The sequence below is a fragment of the Etheostoma spectabile genome, chromosome 17 (genome assembly GCF_008692095.1).
Source record: "Etheostoma spectabile isolate EspeVRDwgs_2016 chromosome 17, UIUC_Espe_1.0, whole genome shotgun sequence".
NCBI lineage: Eukaryota > Metazoa > Chordata > Actinopteri > Perciformes > Percidae > Etheostoma > Etheostoma spectabile.
Window position 1 is genome coordinate 8,229,617 of NC_045749.1, and position 19,015 is coordinate 8,248,631.

The window sequence follows — 19,015 nt, forward strand, 5'->3', positions numbered from 1 at the left end:
TGTCTGTCCAGCTCCTTGTAGAATTGATTGCGCAGGTTAACATTGTGCGAACACCTGTACATGGACAGAATTACACAGAAATGTACAAAGATAAATTAGGAACAGAATTGTGAATATTATTTTGAAGTTTTCAGTTGGCAAAACCAAGGTCAAAATAGAAAGGTAATTGTCACTTTAATTTAAAACAGGCTGTATAATGTTGTCTAAAGGAAATTAAAATAATAAACCTCTGTTTACTTAGTTTGCTGTGAATGGCAAAAATATGTTACAGTGTGATGTGCTGTCAACTTTTACATCCGCCATTTGGTGAATTTTTTGAAAATTTAGATTTTTAAAACGGTCATTTAAATATTAGAAAAATCAATCTGTTCTGCTGCAAAATCTAAACATTGTAAATAATTCAAGGCTAAAATCTTTTTTTTAAATTCAAATTAGTACACAAAACTCACCTATTGGCACCTGTCTGATAACAAAACGCTGACTCTTTGTAGTCCGATATCTGAACACAACATGCACACAAAGATGATTTGTTAATGTTCAAAAACATTTTTAAAATCCATAATGATAAATCAAATTTAAAAGTGTGAAAATACAGATAAAGTTTCCAAAGCAATCAAAAACATTCACTGTACACTAATATAAAATGTACACTAATCATAGTAAAACTTTAAATGTTAAATGACAAGCAAGTTAGTTATTAACAAGCAAAGCATCCAAGTTTTGTACTTGGATAAGACCCGCCCACAAGAACGTCATGACGTCGATAACGCCAGGGCGCAACTGTTAGGTTCTTAAACATTTTGAGCGTTCCACAGAAATTAGCCATAAAATATTGAGCCCTATTTTAAAGTGACATAAATGTCAACAGAGCTCAATACTTTATAGTTTGGTCAACTGCAAAACGACTTTTTACTGTGATGAGCTTATTAGTTATGAGTTAGTACAACTGTTAGGGTTTACAGTGTGCAGATCACAGATGATTCATATGAATATGTGGGGTCCAAACGGCTCACTCCCTCTTTACAAGTACTCCTTTTTTTCTCCCCCAGCTGTTATGCTCTGAGCCCAGAGATTGTTTGGGTTAATGTCTAGCCCCTGGACAGTATTAGCATCGCTGTGACAAACAACATGTTCTTCATGTTGTTGAATGGTTTAGAGAAACACTCCTGCTCTTTTCACTCCTATGTGTCTGTCTTTGCACTCTGTATGAACTCTAGCTCTGTGTGAGGTTATCCTTCTGTAGTGGCGGTAGAGACCAGCTTCCTCTCTGCCAGTTGGAACCTTAAAGGTACAGTTTACATTTTTAAGAGGCCTGTCTATCACTGCATTCATTTCATTAACAAACCAATTGGGTGAGAAAATGAAATTATTTTTTACAAACAAGCAATTGGAATTCTTCAGGGCTGCACACTAGTTCTTTGTAAAATTACATGAACCACCTTTAAAACAGTTTAATATTTTGTACTGGCTTATTATTCAAAGGGTTTTAATTAGCATACACTAGGTTCTTTTTTTCTCTGCTTCCAATAACTTAAAAGTAACTTTGATTAAAAGAAACACTTTATTCCCTGTAAGTTGTGTAACTATTCAGAACTGATTTATACTAGGTTACATGGCTACATCTATGAAGTACATTTTGACATCCCATACCTTGTTGGTCTGCCTAAGCCTAGTGTTTGTCTTTTAACTCATTTGAATGGCCACACTATGATATATTGTTAAATATGTTCTATTTGAACATATGGTGTTTGCAAATGTATGGGCACACCAAACACCTGGACCCCAGACACAGTTTACCCCAAGTATTTGTTCATCCTTATTGTCCTAGTGTTGTGTAAGGACACAATTAACCATCAGCTGTCATTGAATTAGTAAGCGCAACAAAGGGACAGTACATAAACATTAGGGGAAAATGGGCTGGATACACCACATTGTGCTATGACAGATTTAAATGCCCTTTTTTTTTATAGAGTGAATTCTGGTAGGCTTTTAATGCTGACCATTGCTTCTAATTAGTGTGAGGATAAATGGGTTTTCAAGAAACAACATTTTATTTATGTCACAAACCAATTTTATATTGTTTTTTGTCTGAAATTGTTTTTTCTACAATAAAGACTGTTTTATTGCTCAAGTTAAAACACTGTTCTGTTGCACTTTGTGTGGGTGGGTGTGTGAGTGATGGGGATTTTGGGGGGGAAGGTATGAAGGCATCACGTGGCTGTCCAGTACTAATGATACCGTCGCTTGTTCATCTGTGGCAACCAGGGCCAGGCGTCTGTCAGGTCGGGAGGACAAGGGCAAGCGTGAGAGAGAGAGAGAGAGAGACAGAGAAGAAGCAGCAGCTCAGTGAGACTGTAGGGGAACTATCCTGTCATCAGCATTACAGTAAATCCAGCTGTCCGTTCTTAAGAACAACACGCAGTTGAGTTTCGGGGGAACAGAAAGTATAACGGCACAATGATGATGACCCAGGTGGAAACCACAGTGCACTATGATAACGGCTATGAGGAGGAGTACATGCTCCAGGAAGATGAGTGGGACAGGGATATGCTACTGGACCCTGCCTGGGAACAACAGCAGAGGAAAGTAAGTAAAAAAAACAACAACAACAAAAAAGCCCGTGTTATGTGCTAAAACTAAATTGAGTCCTATATTTTCGCACTGTGTGATGGATACAAATGAGACAACTTCAATGAAACTTGCACCGTAAGGATTACATTAGAAGTTCGTTTTTCAAAGTTCAAATAGTTTATATTTCCATACAGCGCTAATAGTCTGTGAGTAATTGGACATCATAGTTTTAGACAGCTCTGGTTGTCTAGTAAGTAGACCATAGTAAGGAGGTGAACCTCCGGTTGATAGTTTCAAAGTAAAACACCTAACGTTAATGGCGAAACTAACGTTTCTCAGGAGCGTTGATTGGAAGAGGCAAATAAAAAATTATCTTGTTTCTTTCACCATGGACGCTAAGTTAACGAAACATTTGTATTGTACGTTTGGTCATCTGTAACTTCATTTTGAGAAAGGTGCAGCTGACAGTGTACAACGTAAATAACCCGAACTCGTTGAACTGTTCTACGCAAGGTGGCTTCTTCTCAGCACCAATTCACATAAACTATTAACGTTAAAGTAGTTTAGTAAACAATGAAGTAACGACATCTTTTTTAGACAGTCTATCTGGCACTTACAACCTAACGTTAGTTCATAAACTGCATAATAGCAGAGATCGGTCTGTACAGTTAAAATTGTAAGCAAAACTAAAAAAAATAATTACGCGAAAAAGCCAATAGTGTAAATTGTTCATGATTTTCTCATAAAATGCACACCTTTTTATAATGAGAGTTTATTCGCTGTACTATCAATGTCAAGTTTGGTTTTTGGTTGCGGGAACGTTCCCTGAAGGTTAGGTTTGGTTGTGTTTTGGTTGTGTGCTGGTTAATCGGAAAGTTTTCTTAACGTTCTGGGAACGTTCGTTTTTGGTTACATCGAACGTTGCCCCCCAACTGGAAGTTTCACTTGTAGTTGTAATTTGAAGGACAGCGTCATTTGACTTCCGGTATGGGTGTATTTAAGTGTTGCTGACTTGATGCAGCCGATTGTCTAGCCAGGGAGGGCGACTTGACGGACTGATGCGGTGGGTACCAGCTAACAATAGCTCTGCCTTCCAGCGGCTCTCCAGACTGCTGCCTCTCCACTGATATGTGCGGAATGCGAGCTGTCAACAGATGCTTCTAACACATGATGACGCTCTTGGGATTAGAATGGACGCTACATCTAATTTTAACCTCGGGACCAAAAGGCATTATAGTAGGGTTAATCCAGTGTCCTTGATGCGGAATTCTTTTGTTTATAGAAACCATGCAGAAATATTGTACCAGCTCAACTCTAAATAGCCTCGGCCTCCCACACTATCAGTTGGTTTTAGGACTTTAAAAGTTTGCTTGGGCCTTAAACTGCAGCTCTTTGCACAACTGGAGGCCATCTGCTCCATGCCCATAACCTCCTGGCTCCCACAGGAATGATGACAAAACTGTATTTTTGGCAACACAAGGCATATGTATATAGAACTGTTTTTCCAGTGTTTATCTTTTTACTGATCATAACTTGGAGTCGACAAGTTTCTTATTGCAAGTTATAGCTGTTCAAAATGATCAGAAGACATAAAGCACCAGTGATGGCTGTATACAGTTCTGTGGTTAAGAGTTTGTTTTTGGCATGGTGGGAGATGATGAAGTTGCTCTACGCCCAACCAGATTTTTATATACGCTACCTTTATACCCCCTGACTGTTACTTTCAGTGAGCAGTATCAGAACCACAAGGCTTTTGTTTAGTCCATTAGGGCCACTTTTAGTCACCTTTTTTAATACTTTCTCTCCAGAAGCTTTAGATCTATTATCTAGCTCAAGCCCTGGTGCTGGCTTGCAGACGTGGTTTCTTTAGTTAATAATATAATATGCTCTAACTTTTCAACATGTTAAACATTCAATTCTCATGTATTTTCCATCCTCCTTGACACAGCCTGTAACCTAGTGAGGCCCCAAAGGCATCAGCTACTTCAGTGACATGGTTGGTCCTCGCTGGATTCATAAATATTTTTAGCTTTTATCGTCACTGGTCAGTAGTGCTGGAGCAGAGGGCTTGGAAAGTGGGCAGCATGGGTCTACGACTGGCTGAGTCAAATTTGGAGAACCAGCAGGTCACATTTGTTTTACATAAGGGCAGCAGTTAAATGTCACATAGACACTGGGGACTCACTCAGTGTGGAATGTGATGGCCTTTACTCTCAAGCCTGTAATATTCTGTTCTTGCACCGGCATTCAGAGGGGAAGCCTAAGTGGGTGGCTGGGCACCCATATACAGTCCTGCTGGGCACAAGGATGTGTAAGAATCAGGGTCGGTAAAAGTGCTAAAATATCTTCCTCAAGTAACTTTTTTGAATTTATATATTAGCCCATTAAAACGACAGGTGTAAAAATACACTCATACAAAAGCTAAAAGAAGCTCACAAAATGTACAAAGTAAAAACTGCAGAGCTACTTTTTTACAAAAATAAAACATGTTACATTTGTGTTAATTCTTTTTAATATAGGCCTATACGTTATGTTACTTACATTTCCTCCTATATAAGGGATGATAACACAAATTCATTTCACAATTTTCTCAAAAATAAAGTGCCAAAAAGTGAATCCAAACGTGAAAGCAAAGCAAGCTTATGTATCCATTTTTTTTTGGAAACAGTATTGACTACTAATAACTGTAATATATGTTTTAGAATGTACCACAAGCATTATACTTTGATCACGGAATTTAAAGTACTCATTTGTTTTTGTGAGGGTTAAAAGGTCTAGCATTCCCTTAGCCTACAATAGACCATTTAAACACCTATTCACATACAAATGTAATTTTAAGTTAATGATAGTAGCTTATTGAAAAAATTTTTTTTGTTGTGGTAGGAGTTAACATTTTTGATACTATGACAGACCCATTCATTCGACCCTTTGCACATCCCTCAAATCCTTTAACAATAGAATATTTAACCATGCTCTCATCTTTTATTCACACCTGCCTGTCTTCATACCTCAGCACAGTAATGAGTGTGACCTGGAAGAACAGCATACATGTACTGTGATAAAGCTATCTCTCTGCAACTGTAACCAATCACACACAAGTGGCAAAAAAGTGACAAAGTAACGTGAGAGGAAAACTTCCTTAGTATCCACGTGACATTTTCAGTCATGTTGACACAGCGAGACGTTTTGACGTTTTTCCTACCAGTCTCTTATCGTGAGGCACAGCAGAGCAGTCTAAATTTAACGCCTTATATCGGTCGGAATGTGCTCTGTGGTCGGCTCTGAGCTTTCATCCGTACAGTGTTGAGTGCCTGTGAACTATGTGGCTCGCTATTGACAGACTTTATAAAAATAGGAGGAGAAAGACAATGATCCTGTCTTAACATGATTTATAATATTTCAGTACCCCACATGGTTTTGTCCTGATGGTTGTGAGCTGTGGAAGAAAAAGTTGAAATTGGACACAAGTGGGTCACTGAAGGTTAATCTGAAAATGTAGCAGTGGTCAAAGAGGTTAACATCGATTTGGTAGTGAAGACTTGTTAAGCTGTTAGCTGCCTCAGCTTGTTTAGGCCTAGTGCAGAGAAGAATATTATGTTTGTAAGAAAATCTAATGTAATGATGGTTTAAAGTCAAGTAAAGTATAATTTATAGATGAGCGGTATTTCTCCTTTTGTTTTAAATGTGGTGCATCAACAGAGCTTCACAGAAATGCAGGAATAACTGCAATTTTAATTCCCAGAATAATTTGCATTTGTATGGTGACATTTTATCAAATCCCATTTTAATGGAGCTGGGTCTCCCTTTCCTGTTAGACCTTCACAGCCTGGTGTAACTCCCACCTGAGGAAAGCTGGTACTCAAATTGAAAACATTGAGGAGGACCTCAGGAATGGACTCAAACTCATGCTGCTTCTGGAAGTTATCTCAGGTTAGATCACTAAAGGTTTTCACCTTTAGCAACATTTTCATCAATTTGGTATTCATTTTACTTTTAATGATATACACTTGTTTCAGTTTGAGCACAGGTCTGACTCTGTCACATAATGTTCTCTTTGCAGGAGAGAGGTTACCCAAGCCAGACAGAGGGAAGATGCGGTTTCATAAGATTGCTAACGTCAACAAAGCGTTGGAGTTCATCACGAGCAAAGGAGTGAAGCTGGTCTCCATTGGAGCTGAAGGTACCAAAACATAGAATACTATGAGTGATAATCCGACTTTATTTTTCACTCTAGAGCAAAGTGATGGCAACAGGTTGTTTGCTTTTCAGAGATTGTGGACGGTAATGTAAAGATGACACTTGGAATGATCTGGACTATCATCCTCCGCTTTGCCATTCAGGACATTTCTGTAGAAGGTGAGATAATAAAATCCAAAGAATCCAAATCTAGTTCATTTTCCACAGACATAGTGTCCACTGAATCTAAACAAAGAACGTATACTATGTTATCCCCACTATGAAACCATTTCCAATGAATTCACTTTCTACTCAGAAACATCTGCCAAGGAAGGTCTTCTCCTGTGGTGTCAGAGAAAGACTGCCCCCTACAGAAATGTCAATGTTCAAAACTTCCACGTCAGGTAAATTCTACACATCAATTACTGATCATTTTATCTTAAATGCTGTTTATATGCTGGTTATAGCAATACATTTTTGATCGATAGCTAATCTAGGTAGTTCTCTCATTCTATACAGCTTTATTTCAATTGACCATACGGAAATATGTTGTAGCAGTAGATGTTACAGTAATATGGAGTTTGTACAGTGAATAAATTCATCTGATAGCTTTACTAAGTTCTTCCTGAGGTGGAGTTTAAACAATACAAAATATCTAGACCTGAGTATGGTATCAGCAAAATGCTGCCTCCAAGTGCTGTTCTACCTCTGATAGTTACTGCTATAACTGGACCCCAGAGCATCTCTGCGTCAAGTTAGCAAGTTCCCCTTTTTGAACTGACATGTTGGTTTTCTCTGCTCTTCGGTTTGTGAAGCTGGAAGGATGGCCTGGCCTTCTGCGCCCTGATACATAGACACAGACCTGACCTCCTCGACTACTCTAAGCTCAACAAGGTGTTGTGTGGTTTCTCTTGTAACCAGGATGCTGTGTTTCAGCCCCCAAAACTAACATGACTGATTTCCATGAAATTAACATCTCTGTCACAGTGTGAGCTGATTACAACACAAACTGAACTCTGTATAATTGTTATGGGCTACGTCTTATGATGTGTTGACTTGTTGACTGAGAAAAACTAAATTATATCTAGGACTGTATGCTATCTGAGCCATTTCCTCTGCTACTGAGTTACTTACAGGGCTCACCTGGTTGCTTGTTTGACTGAGTTATCTGGGAAAAGGGTGTTTGATCCAGAAATGATTACAAAATTAGCTCAAAATAGTTTGTTGGGCCCTTTTGATACTATTCATGGCACTTTTAGGTACACATTGAAATATGTGTCATCAAATAGGACCAGCTCTATGGTGTATTTAAGGCGAAGTAAGCCGTCCATGGGAAGTCCACTGGGTTGTCGTAGGCGGAAACACTGTGCAGTAATGTTCGCTGCAGATGAAACAGTGTGTTATTTGGCGAATGGATATAATAATTCTTTAATCTATGGATGTGTTTCATCTTCCCAGCATGATGTTTTATACCAAGTGCATTCATTTAGTCTTATATCATGATTCAGTATTCTAAACTAAAACAGTTTACGTGGTACACAACTTTAGCATAATTAGCATAAATTGCTTATGTCTTTATCCCACTGTGCCCAGTGATACACATATACAGTACACCAAGGATTTTTTGGTTGTTTTTGGCACTCTTCTCATCCAACATACCAGTGTGTGCATACTACTTGATCTTAAATATTTTTAAGGACAAAAAAATCCACTGCCCATTTAAACGCTCTGTTTTTAAAGAATGGCCAGGATTGTCCGTGTTTAAATTTAAACAGGTGAGGGCCTCAGTGAGCCATGCTGCTTGTTTGCAGAGCTAGAGAGCCCAGCTGACAGCCCTCCAGTGTTTGTCAAGCAATAATAATGCACAAGCAACGCACCCTTTCCCTTCTGGAAGAAGAGGCTGTCTTAAATATCCCCGCAGCGGCCAGACAGCCGTCCCCTCTGGCTACTGCAGGGATATTTGAGGCTTCTCTTTCACATAGACAATTCAGTTAACAATAAAACTGCAATTTGGGGGCAGGGGGCAGGACGCAAAAACGACAATAGAGGTTTTGCTGTGATTTTATTGTTTTATACTGAAAATAAATTGTTCATGGCCTACTAAATCAAACTTTTCACTTGAAAGTCGAATATTAAACTGAAATAGAAACATTTACTTTGCCTAGACCAATTTTGGCCCAGTAGTGTATAGTAGGGGAATAGCCACAGAAACATGAGCCTAGTCGCTGCAGAGCTCAGGCTTAGCTTTACCTCTGCTACTGTCCATGATGTCATGTTGTGTTCCCCAGTTAGAGGCTGTCGGTCTTCATGAAAGTCAGGAAGATGTCTAGGCTACTGTGATATTTATCAGTAAAATCTTGGTAAGGATGGTGTAGATTTTCATGATTTTCATGCTTAGGAAAAGGGCACTCAGGGTAAATATGAGTGATGAGCCACACACGCACACACAATTTACCATATATATATATATATATATATATATATATATATATATATATATATATATCTTCTGCTTTTTCTCACTCTTTAAATCTCTTTGACTCTTTGACATATTCACACACTCTGTCACACCGCAAATTTTGAGTTCTGCTCATGCTGCCAGGACAGAGTTGCATTGTGCGCCAGTCAGCTGTTGAGTCTGGCTCCAGGTGAGCGTGTTTGTTAAGCTTGCAGTGTTACAGCCTGCCGAGGCAGCTCTGGTCAGCGGCGTGCACACAAACACACACAGAGATATTGGGGTATCCTCCTTCTATCCTTTTATCCATCCCTGCATCCCGTCAACAATTCACCACCCTATCCACCCGTCTATGTGTCCTGCACTGGATCTGAGAGCAGCTGGCCTTGTCATGTAGTGTGCTAGCCCCCAACTCCCTACCTTTATAGAACAGCGGTACAGAGATAGGGACAATAGCGGCAGCGTGATCCCTTTATACCATTGCACTCTCACTGATTGTCCCATTAGCAGGAATGAGTTCACCATCAGCTGTTGGTTTAATGCACCACTCCCACTTGTGTGAACACTTGGTTTCTCATGTCAGAGTCACTTTTGTGTAGGTCTGTCATTTCAAGATATTGAATATATATTGTAAGGGGTGAAAGGTTTTCTCTGTTAGTAGTAATTTAATATTATAGTCATTCAAGTAAATTTTAAAGTAAAGATAACTAACATTTGCTGGTTAATGATTCATAAATGTGATGATTTGCTTGCCTTTGTCATCATCTCTCATTTTAAATGCAGTCATTGTAATAATCGTGTGATGTAATTGGTAGTTGTTGTTAGATAAAAGCCCAACATGTACAACACCTCATTCTTGTTATGGATTTGGGAAATTATAACAAACAAATGCTTTTCCCAATCTGACTGGTTTCATGGTACTGATCAAACTGCAATCATCAAATATGTGAAGTTCCTAAAAACACATCAAGCTCATGAAGTAAAAACTAGAAAAAGTACAAATTATTTTGTAGGTTTTTGTGCAGAAGCTCTCTGAAGTATACATTTATAATAAACGAGTGCCATTAAGTTAATATGCACGTACAGTAGATGATCAGGGAGTATGATATGTCCACCATAGCATTGAGGTCAGCATGATGGCATTTAAAGTCCAGCATTGCTGTTCAGTGATGTAGAATTGTGTTTCTGTATTTAGGATGATCCTCTGGGGAACCTGAACCTGGCTTTTGACATAGCCGAGAAACACCTGGACATTCCCAAAATGCTGGATGCAGAAGGTAATGTGAAATGGAATAGGAGTACCCAATATGAGTTTTCTGATTAGAAACACTCTGATATACTGATCTTTGAAATATGGGTTTGTAATATGAACTTCACTATGTGTGTATGAGGAGATTTTATCTGTTGGAGGTCTATTTGTGTTTGCAATGTTTCAGTTCTAAATCACACTTGAAGAAGACTTAAATGGATGTGCTGCTTCTGTCTCCTTCCATTCTTCAAAAGTAATTTTCTGCTTTTTTGATTTTGCACTTTTTTCTTCCTTTCTACCACCTTGACCTTTTCCTCCCTCACGCTGCAATAGATATCATCAACACCCCCAAGCCCGATGAACGAGCTATCATGACCTATGTGTCCTGTTTTTACCATGCTTTTGCTGGAGCTGAGCAGGTATAGTGGTCAAACATATCACCTTACCAATTTCTATTTTTAGATGATTTAACTATCCATATACATATGCATTTTGAAAACAGGTGCTCAAATCTAATATTGTCATTTTGATCAACAAATGAATTGCAAGGATATTTGTTTTTTGAGTATTTGAATCAATCGATAGGGGGCATGGCCCGCTGTGTTACTTTGCTGGTGTAATTACATTATATTCATGCCCTGTGCTCTCAGGCAGAGACGGCTGCCAACAGGATCTGTAAGGTGCTCGGTGTAAACCAGGAGAATGAGAAACTGATGGAGGAGTATGAGAGACTGGCCAGTGAGGTAATGCATGATTTGAAATTGAATTAAAAGATAATCTTTTGTATGATGATGACACATTGTGCAATGGAATCTTTGATTTGTCAAAGCTAAATTAAACTTTGGACCTTTTGTGAATAATGGTATGTACAGTACACATTACACTAAAGTGTGATCTCTGCCTCTTACTTGAAACTAGTTAAGAATAAAACGTCTTTTTTTCCTCTCACTTGTGTATCCTATTTCTGTGATAAGCTGAGACCCATCTGCTTAAAAAAACAATAATTCACACAATCTTCCTGACACACTGCTATCTTAACATGGGGTTTTCTTGCCTCTCCACTTACTGTATATTCCCATGTTGTCCTTGTGTTTCCCAGCTGCTTGAGTGGATTCGCCGGACCACTCCCTGGCTAGAGAACCGAACCCCAGAGAAGACCATGGCGGAGATGCAGCGAAAGCTGGAGGACTTCAGGGACTACAGACGCCAGCACAAGCCCCCAAAGGTGCAGGAAAAGTGCCAGCTGGAAATTAACTTCAACACCCTGCAGACCAAGTTGCGCATCAGCAATCGCCCTGCCTTCATGCCTTCTGAGGGGAAGATGGTATCTGTAAGTCCAAATTCTTCCACAGCCAATAAGTGTTTGGAATTGTGTGAACCACACAAGTACTTTAAAGGATACATTTTAACAGGATAAAGGAGTAATAGAAGATTATTTGTTTTACACTTTGTTTTGCAACTTAAAATAATATGTATCATGGACATTTCTTATTTGCCAGGGTGGATTAATTTAAAAAACATCTTAAGTGAGTTTTAACTGTGGTTTTCATTGTGCTAAGGACATAACCAGTGCATGGCAGGGGCTGGAGCAAGCAGAGAAAGGCTACGAGGAATGGCTCCTTACCGAGATCCGAAGGTTGGAGAGGCTGGACCACTTGGCTGAAAAATTTCGCCAAAAAGCCACCAATCATGAGAACTGGGCCAGCGGTCAGTTGTAGTTGTACATTTGGCATTATACTCTAACTGTCTGCATGCTTGCTTTTCTATCTGTTTATCCTGTTTATCTACAGGCATCTGTATTCCTACATCATTTCAGTGTTTCCTGTGATCGCATTTTTTTTTTAGATTTGTTCCTAATCAGATTTAATTGTAGGTTTTAGAGTCTGTCCAATGCAATCAGGTCATTTTCTTTATCTGCAATGACCAAATAAGGCCTGCATTTAGGACCTAACCTACTAAGCAATTTTCCATCTCTTAACTCATCCCCCTTTCTCTCTCTCTTTGCATATGTGTGATATTCAGGTAAAGAACTGATCCTCTCCCAGAAGGACTATGAAACAGCCACCCTGATAGAAATCAGAGCATTGCTTCGAAAACACGAGGCCTTTGAGAGTGACTTGGCAGCCCACCAGGACAGAGTGGAGCAGATTGCCGCCATTGCACAGGAACTCAAGTAAGCACTCCTCATAGCAGACGTTTGCAGTCATGTGTCTTGGAGGCCCGGGGATATGTTTTTTCCTCCTGCTAAACAGGGGGGGTGCTAATATAAAAATCAACAAATGCAATTTTTCTGTATCTCTTTTGTAAATATTACTTTAATAGCATTTGGGCTTTATACACTGTTTAACTTACAGGGGTGATTGTCTGCATAGGTTATGGACAACAAGAAACAGAGGGCATGTGCACAACACAACACTGCTCTCCCTTTCAAAATGCTGTTGTCAAATTATCCCCAAACCATCTGTTGCATTTGCTCACATTTAAAAGAGTAGAAGAAGAAAAAAAAAAAAAAAGCAGTGCCAAAAACATTTTGGAACAATATCAATTTACTGTTTCTTAAATGTGATTTGCATGTGAGATGGTTTTGAACCACTAGGAAAAGGTATTCATTAAAATGACTTCAAGCCTCTCCTCTTTAGTTAGGAACCTGTTGTTAAAAGGGTGAAGGGTGTGGTTCACACATTCACAGGAATGCTGACATTTTCAAGCAGCAGTCAATGATGAACACCTGTCCACCATTACCATCTCAGTCTGGGATTGGCTACAGAGTACTTCCTCTTTCATATTTAACCCGTGCTCAGAGAGGAAGATACTTCAGCTGACAATCAAATGGATACTTGGTTTCTTACAAGGTATGGGATCGTTAAGCTACTAAGTTTGCGTGTTCTTTTTCTATTCATGGCTCATTTATGTTACTGACATTTTTGACCATGCTGTTTTCTTTTACAGTTTGTTAATCATCCTTGCACTTTTAAACAGAAATGTCTGTTTTCCTGCTGAAAAAGGTAGGACTATCACTTTATTGAGACTACCAATATACTTGGATGCTTACAAACCTGAGTTGATTGTTATCACACTTTCTTGGGTTTATTGACTTCTATCACGCTATTTGTCCACGCAGGCTGGAGCCAGTATGATCCTTATGAGGGCAGTTTCTTTGACATGGAGGAGAGTCCTGGCTTCCATGATGGTTCATCCCAAGGTGCTCTGGCACATCCTTCTATTGTGAGTTACCCTGCTGTCCCATTCCAGTCTGAATCCATGGAGAAGGGCGTGGCTTCTAGTCCTGGAAGCTATGCAGCGAGCCCCAACCCCATTCCAGTTATGTCTGGTGACACTTCATGGTATGCTGCTCCAGGTTGGGGTACTGTGTATGAGTCTTTGACAGCCTACACTACATCCAGAACATCTCAGCCCACACCTGACATTGGCCTCCCCCCTCCACCATTCATTTCAGCAAATGAGCCAGACCAATATGAAGCAAACGTGGATCCTGGAAATTGGCAATGGGAAAGGGAAACTGAGGAGCTACGCTATCAACTGCCAGTTCCTACATATCCAGAACTTGGCTTCCAGCCTGGGGAGTTGCATCTGTATTCTTCAATCCTTGAGCATGGAAATGAAGACCGTGACACAGAACAAGGTTTCATGCCACTGCCTCCCTATGCCTTAACGCCACAAGTATCTTCAACTGCTTCCACATAGCAAGAAGGCAACAAGCAGCTAGTTCCACAAGAGCTGACACCAGTTGGCCAAACCTAGTATCACATCTTGACTGGTTGGCTTGCTCCTGGAGAATACACTCACTTGAGTCAACTGAGGAAGGCTGAGACCAACGGGATGAAGCCTAAAATCCAGTTACCCCCAAATGTACTTGAGGAATATATCAAATGTTTAGCCGTACTTCACAACTTGAAGTGAACTTGTATGCTCTACAACATATTGAGGTCTGCTGTTTGACACTTAATAAATCCTAAGTGAATATTAATGTATTCTGTTCTCTTTAATAGGGGTTGGAAGGATTTGGCATACACATTTTATAAAAGAGAAATTGGGCTACTGTAGCTTAAACCACTCAGTGTGGCCATGAAGACAAATCTAATTCTGGTTTTCATACTGTATTGGCTGCATGTCAGCAGCCAAAGACGAGGGCTGCAGTTACGCAAGTCTTGCTTTTCCAGAACCCACAATAGACAATTTGAAACGTCAAATTCCCTTTACTAGCCAAGTTCTATTAGCTTTTGTAATGATATACTTGCCTTAAAGTCTCTAGTACTTTAGACTTTGCACAAACTAGTCTACAAGAATCTTGCAGACTTAAGTGTGCGCAAATTCTAAAGTGAGAAACCTCACTTGCTTATGAAGTTTTTTTGGGGGGGGCTACTATGGCGGGCTTAAAGTTATGCACTTGAAAAAAATAAGACTGTAAATTAAGACATTAGTGTTGCCCCTTTGATATGTTTTATCATGCACTGGATTGTTTGAAAAAAAACTTTTCTATATGGATTCTGGCTTTGTTTTGCTTCCTTTAACCATATAAAGACACATCCATGGCGAAACGATGACAGTTGAAAGCTTTTCCACAACTAAAACAGCTGCTCCTGCTTTGATTTTTCAAGTGAGCTGGATTATCATGACGTGGCTGCTGTGAACCAGCGCTGCCAGAGCATCTGTGATTTGTGGGACAAGCTGGGGACTCTGACTCAGAAGAGGAGAGAGGCATTGGAGGTGAGGCAACATTCAAGTCTGGTATCAGTGACTTAATGACTTAGCAGTTTAAAGGCATTGATATCTACTTTACCATTTTTGTCATAGGCTTAAAGTTTTTTCTTCATTATAGCTTGAGTTCCTAAAATTTTGGGATTTCTTTTCATTGCATATCTTAGGATAAAATAGTAAGTCCCCACAAGAGTGTGCTAATGTTAGTCACAGACTCAAACAAAAGAATGAACTTGCATCCAAAACCAACTTGCTCAAAATGTCAATGTAAGCAAATTTAGTTGTCTGTCAATGACATCTGAACAGGGAATTGATTGAAGAGGAGAGATAATTGGATCCGCTCTAAAATCCCTGACACAAATAGGATGGTAAAATGGGAGGGTGGAGGGGATCAAGGAGAAATAGATGCAAGAGTCCTGTCCAGGAAGCGACTGGCTGAGAGCCCACTAGCCATTTCTTCTGATCCATGCTGGCCATTCCAGACCTGCAAATGTGTGAGGGCTGTGGAAAAGGGCCAAGGATTAAGTCTGAATGACAGGGACAGAGGTCTGTTCTGTATCCGTCTCCCTCTCCCTGCCATCCGCTGGCTGCTGATGGGTAGGATTCAGACAGGAACAACCAAGCCAGAGTTGGGGGTCAACAGGGCCATACCAATGCTATGCACCCATGGATTAGTCATCAGAACAGGTGAGGGGATGTTTGTTTGAGATTTGTAAGATATGAAGATGACGACTCATCCTTAGTTCAGGGCAGCGCCTAACGCTGAGCTATAGGTTTGGATATGTTGGGGTTTTCAGGATTTAAAAAAATATAAAACAAACGTGTTATCTTTATATCCTCTCAGCGAACAGATAAGCTGCTGGAGACTATTGATCAGTTGTTTGTGGAGTTTGCCAAGAGGTCGGCTCCTTTCAACAACTGGATGGAAGGAGCCATGGAGGATCTGCAGGACATGTTCATAGTGCATACTATTGCAGAGGTCCAGGTAGGCTTACTAACAGCACTGTAGACTTACACACTTACTGCTATTTGAGAGATTCTACTTTTATTTTACAGTATTGCTGCTGTTGAAAAAGTCCAATTAAGATCAACCTGCACCTAACCTTTTTATGATTGTTTGGATGTTTAATGTTATATAGTGAGTAATGTTGGTAGACCTGTTACACCCAAAATCAATTTTTGTTATACTTTTTGACAAAATGGAATATGGAATTCAATTTCAGGACTTCCCTTTTCCCATTTCAGAGTCTAATCGCAGCTCATGAGCAGTTCAAAGCTACTCTTCCCGAGGCTGATGCAGAGAGACAGGCCATCTTAGGAATCCACAATGAGGTGCAGAAAATTTCCCAGAGCTATGGGATCAAGGCCAACATTATCAACCCATACAGCACCCTCACAACTGAAGAGCTTCTCAACAAGTGGGAAAAGGTAAAACTCACTTACAGACTTGTATATTGAGGAATACAGCCATTATTCAGATAGTGGCTCTCTGGCTATAGAATACCAATAATTATGGAACAAGGAGTGCAATATCTACAGTACATCTACGTAAAGAAGTGCTGTTATGTTTTATCACTGGATTAACTCAGCATCCACCCAGTATGAATCCAAAACATAATATTAGCATAATTCTGTTTAATGTTGATGACCCTTTTCAGGAAGAAATAAGACATAACACGCTCAAATCATGAGTAATCCTTGAAGACTGGGTGCTGGATCCTTAATGTAGATAATAAAAAAGGAAAGATGAGGATAGCTCTGCAATTTGACTTTTTAATATTGCCACATGGACGTTTCAGGCAAGAGGCCCTTCTTCAGCATACATTCTGGCAATTTCACAGTTAATATACACAGGTGGAGTTAATTATAGGGGACCATAAACAAACCAACACAACAAATCCATCCCAACAGTGGGAGCCACAATCTTGTCTCATGATGTACGATACTAAAACATGAAAAGCCAAGCCGCGCATATATTCACTTCCTAAGAAACAAGTGAAAGAAAGCTCCTCATTCATCCTAATGGGAATGAGGTTATCAAGGACTAATACCCCTCACTTTGGAGAATGAATTCTGTCCCTATTACCACCTCTCCGTGGTATCGTCACTGTCTCAATGACCATGTAGTGTAGTTCACTCAAGCTGTGGTTCTAGTGCCTAGCTCCCAATAATTTATTATGATTTCGAATAGAACACTTAGGTTCACAGAACTGGGTTTTTAACTCTTGTTTTGTTTCCCCAACATAATAAAAAAAATACATGGATATTTTAACGGGTAAACCACAAATTTAATGTGATTCTGCTCCTTACCTTGATGTCAGTACCAGCCTTGGGATGAATTGATTGCCCCTTGTTTATAGAATAGCAATTTATACAATTATGACAAGGAGAATTCACACTAGGTATCAAGACAGAAAAGGAGTTGGGCCTCTTAGACAAATCTGATTTTACTAGGTAGTTGTGTAAGTTGGAAGATCTCTTCTTATAATACAAAAAATATCTGAGCAAAGTTTGTGTTTGACTATATAAACTATATGCGGATACAAATGCAATACATTGAGAAGAGGAATCTAGAGACCTAGATACCTCTTCTCAGGGTCTTGCATTTAAGATGTATGTGCATCTGTGTGTTTTCTAGGTGAAGATGCTAGTTCCTCAGAGAGATGGTGCCCTTCAGGAGGAGATGGCACATCAGCATGCCCATGAAAGGCTGAGACGACAGTTTGCTGCCCAGGCTAATCTCATTGGACCCTGGATACAAACCAGGATGGAGGTTTGACAGACAGGCTTTATACAAAATTTGATAGTTATTTAATCAAATAAAGACCTAAAATAGATGATGATTATATTCAAATATATTCCACATAAGGAAGGTACACTGGTGGGGTCTGGCCTGATAATGAAGATAATTGAATAATGCAAAGTATTATTATACACACAAAATATTTCTTAATCAAATGCTATATTCAATTCAATTTTATGTATAGTATCAATTCATAACGAGAGTTATCTTGTGACACTTTACAGATAGAGTGGGTCTAGACCGCATAATTTACAAGGACTTACAACAGTTCTAGTAGTTCCCTCCCGAGCAAGCAACAGTAGTGAGGAAAAATGGCCGGGGTTGGGGTTGAAATGAATAGTGGCAATGACAGTCACAGTAAAAGATAATGGAACAGTGACTAAAAAGATTTAGTTTGTAGTAATTCATGGCAGGGCACTGCACCGCAGAGCGTAGTAGGATGTAACAGGGCATCGCAGGCCGTGTAGCAGGACCATGGCGACAGCTGCAACCATGATTTTGGAGCCTCCCTGTTCCAAGGAAACATGCTGGGGGGAAAAAGAACATGAGGACTCCGGGGAATGACTCCCCAGAGCTAGGTTAGTAACAGGCATTTCTAAGACATGGATGCACACAAATGGAAAGATAAAGGAGAGATGAGTTCAGTGTGTCAGAGGAAGTCCCCTGGCAGTTACAACTATTACTTTTACAACATAACAAAGAGAGGTAACAGGGTAAAGAGAGGAGGCTGGTCAAGCTGTACTGCCCTGCCTCTTTAATTTTATTATATGGTAGATGAATCTAACAACTATGACAAGAAGCAGGTGGGCCAGATTAGGACGCTGCGACTCCTCACTCCCTAACTATAAGCTTTATAAAAGAGGAGAGTTTTAGGTTTACTCTTAAATGTGGTGACGGTGTCTGCCCCCCGAACCCAGACCAGAAGCTGATTTCACAGGAGAGGAGCCTGAAAACTGAACACTCTGGCTTTGATTCTACTTTTAAAGACTCTAGGACCACAAGTAACTCTGAATTCTGGGAGCGTAGTGCTCTAGTGGGACAA

General features: G+C 39.8%; 3 protein-coding genes across 4 annotated transcripts in view; all 3 read left to right on the forward strand.

The window, feature by feature from the left end:
• The window catches only part of p4ha1b (prolyl 4-hydroxylase, alpha polypeptide I b), a 17,187-nt gene extending 15,251 nt beyond the window's left edge, over positions 1 to 1,936 (forward strand). For both annotated transcript variants that reach the window (XM_032541476.1, XM_032541475.1), the window contains exon 16: positions 965 to 1,936. The gene's annotated coding sequence lies outside the window, so the exon portion shown is untranslated. The remainder of the gene's footprint in view (positions 1 to 964) is intronic.
• A 309-nt stretch (positions 1,937 to 2,245) lies between these two features.
• actn2b (actinin, alpha 2b) overlaps positions 2,246 to 19,015 on the forward strand; it is a 20,265-nt gene continuing 3,495 nt past the window's right edge. The window contains exons 1-16 of the mRNA XM_032540913.1: positions 2,246 to 2,586; positions 6,387 to 6,501; positions 6,632 to 6,751; positions 6,841 to 6,927; positions 7,064 to 7,151; positions 7,563 to 7,641; positions 10,398 to 10,479; positions 10,785 to 10,870; positions 11,102 to 11,194; positions 11,551 to 11,781; positions 12,011 to 12,158; positions 12,474 to 12,624; positions 15,071 to 15,179; positions 16,015 to 16,155; positions 16,416 to 16,598; positions 17,809 to 17,943. Of these exons, the coding sequence (XP_032396804.1) occupies positions 2,458 to 2,586; positions 6,387 to 6,501; positions 6,632 to 6,751; positions 6,841 to 6,927; positions 7,064 to 7,151; positions 7,563 to 7,641; positions 10,398 to 10,479; positions 10,785 to 10,870; positions 11,102 to 11,194; positions 11,551 to 11,781; positions 12,011 to 12,158; positions 12,474 to 12,624; positions 15,071 to 15,179; positions 16,015 to 16,155; positions 16,416 to 16,598; positions 17,809 to 17,943 (1,977 nt within the window). The 5' untranslated portion in view covers positions 2,246 to 2,457. The remainder of the gene's footprint in view (positions 2,587 to 6,386; positions 6,502 to 6,631; positions 6,752 to 6,840; positions 6,928 to 7,063; positions 7,152 to 7,562; positions 7,642 to 10,397; positions 10,480 to 10,784; positions 10,871 to 11,101; positions 11,195 to 11,550; positions 11,782 to 12,010; positions 12,159 to 12,473; positions 12,625 to 15,070; positions 15,180 to 16,014; positions 16,156 to 16,415; positions 16,599 to 17,808; positions 17,944 to 19,015) is intronic.
• On the forward strand, positions 13,110 to 14,306 carry LOC116705065 (uncharacterized). Its single transcript, XM_032540914.1, has 3 exons — positions 13,110 to 13,303; positions 13,401 to 13,456; positions 13,573 to 14,306. Exons 1-3 carry the CDS (start codon positions 13,281 to 13,283, stop codon positions 14,154 to 14,156), a joined length of 663 nt encoding a protein of 220 aa, XP_032396805.1. The 5' UTR covers positions 13,110 to 13,280; the 3' UTR covers positions 14,157 to 14,306.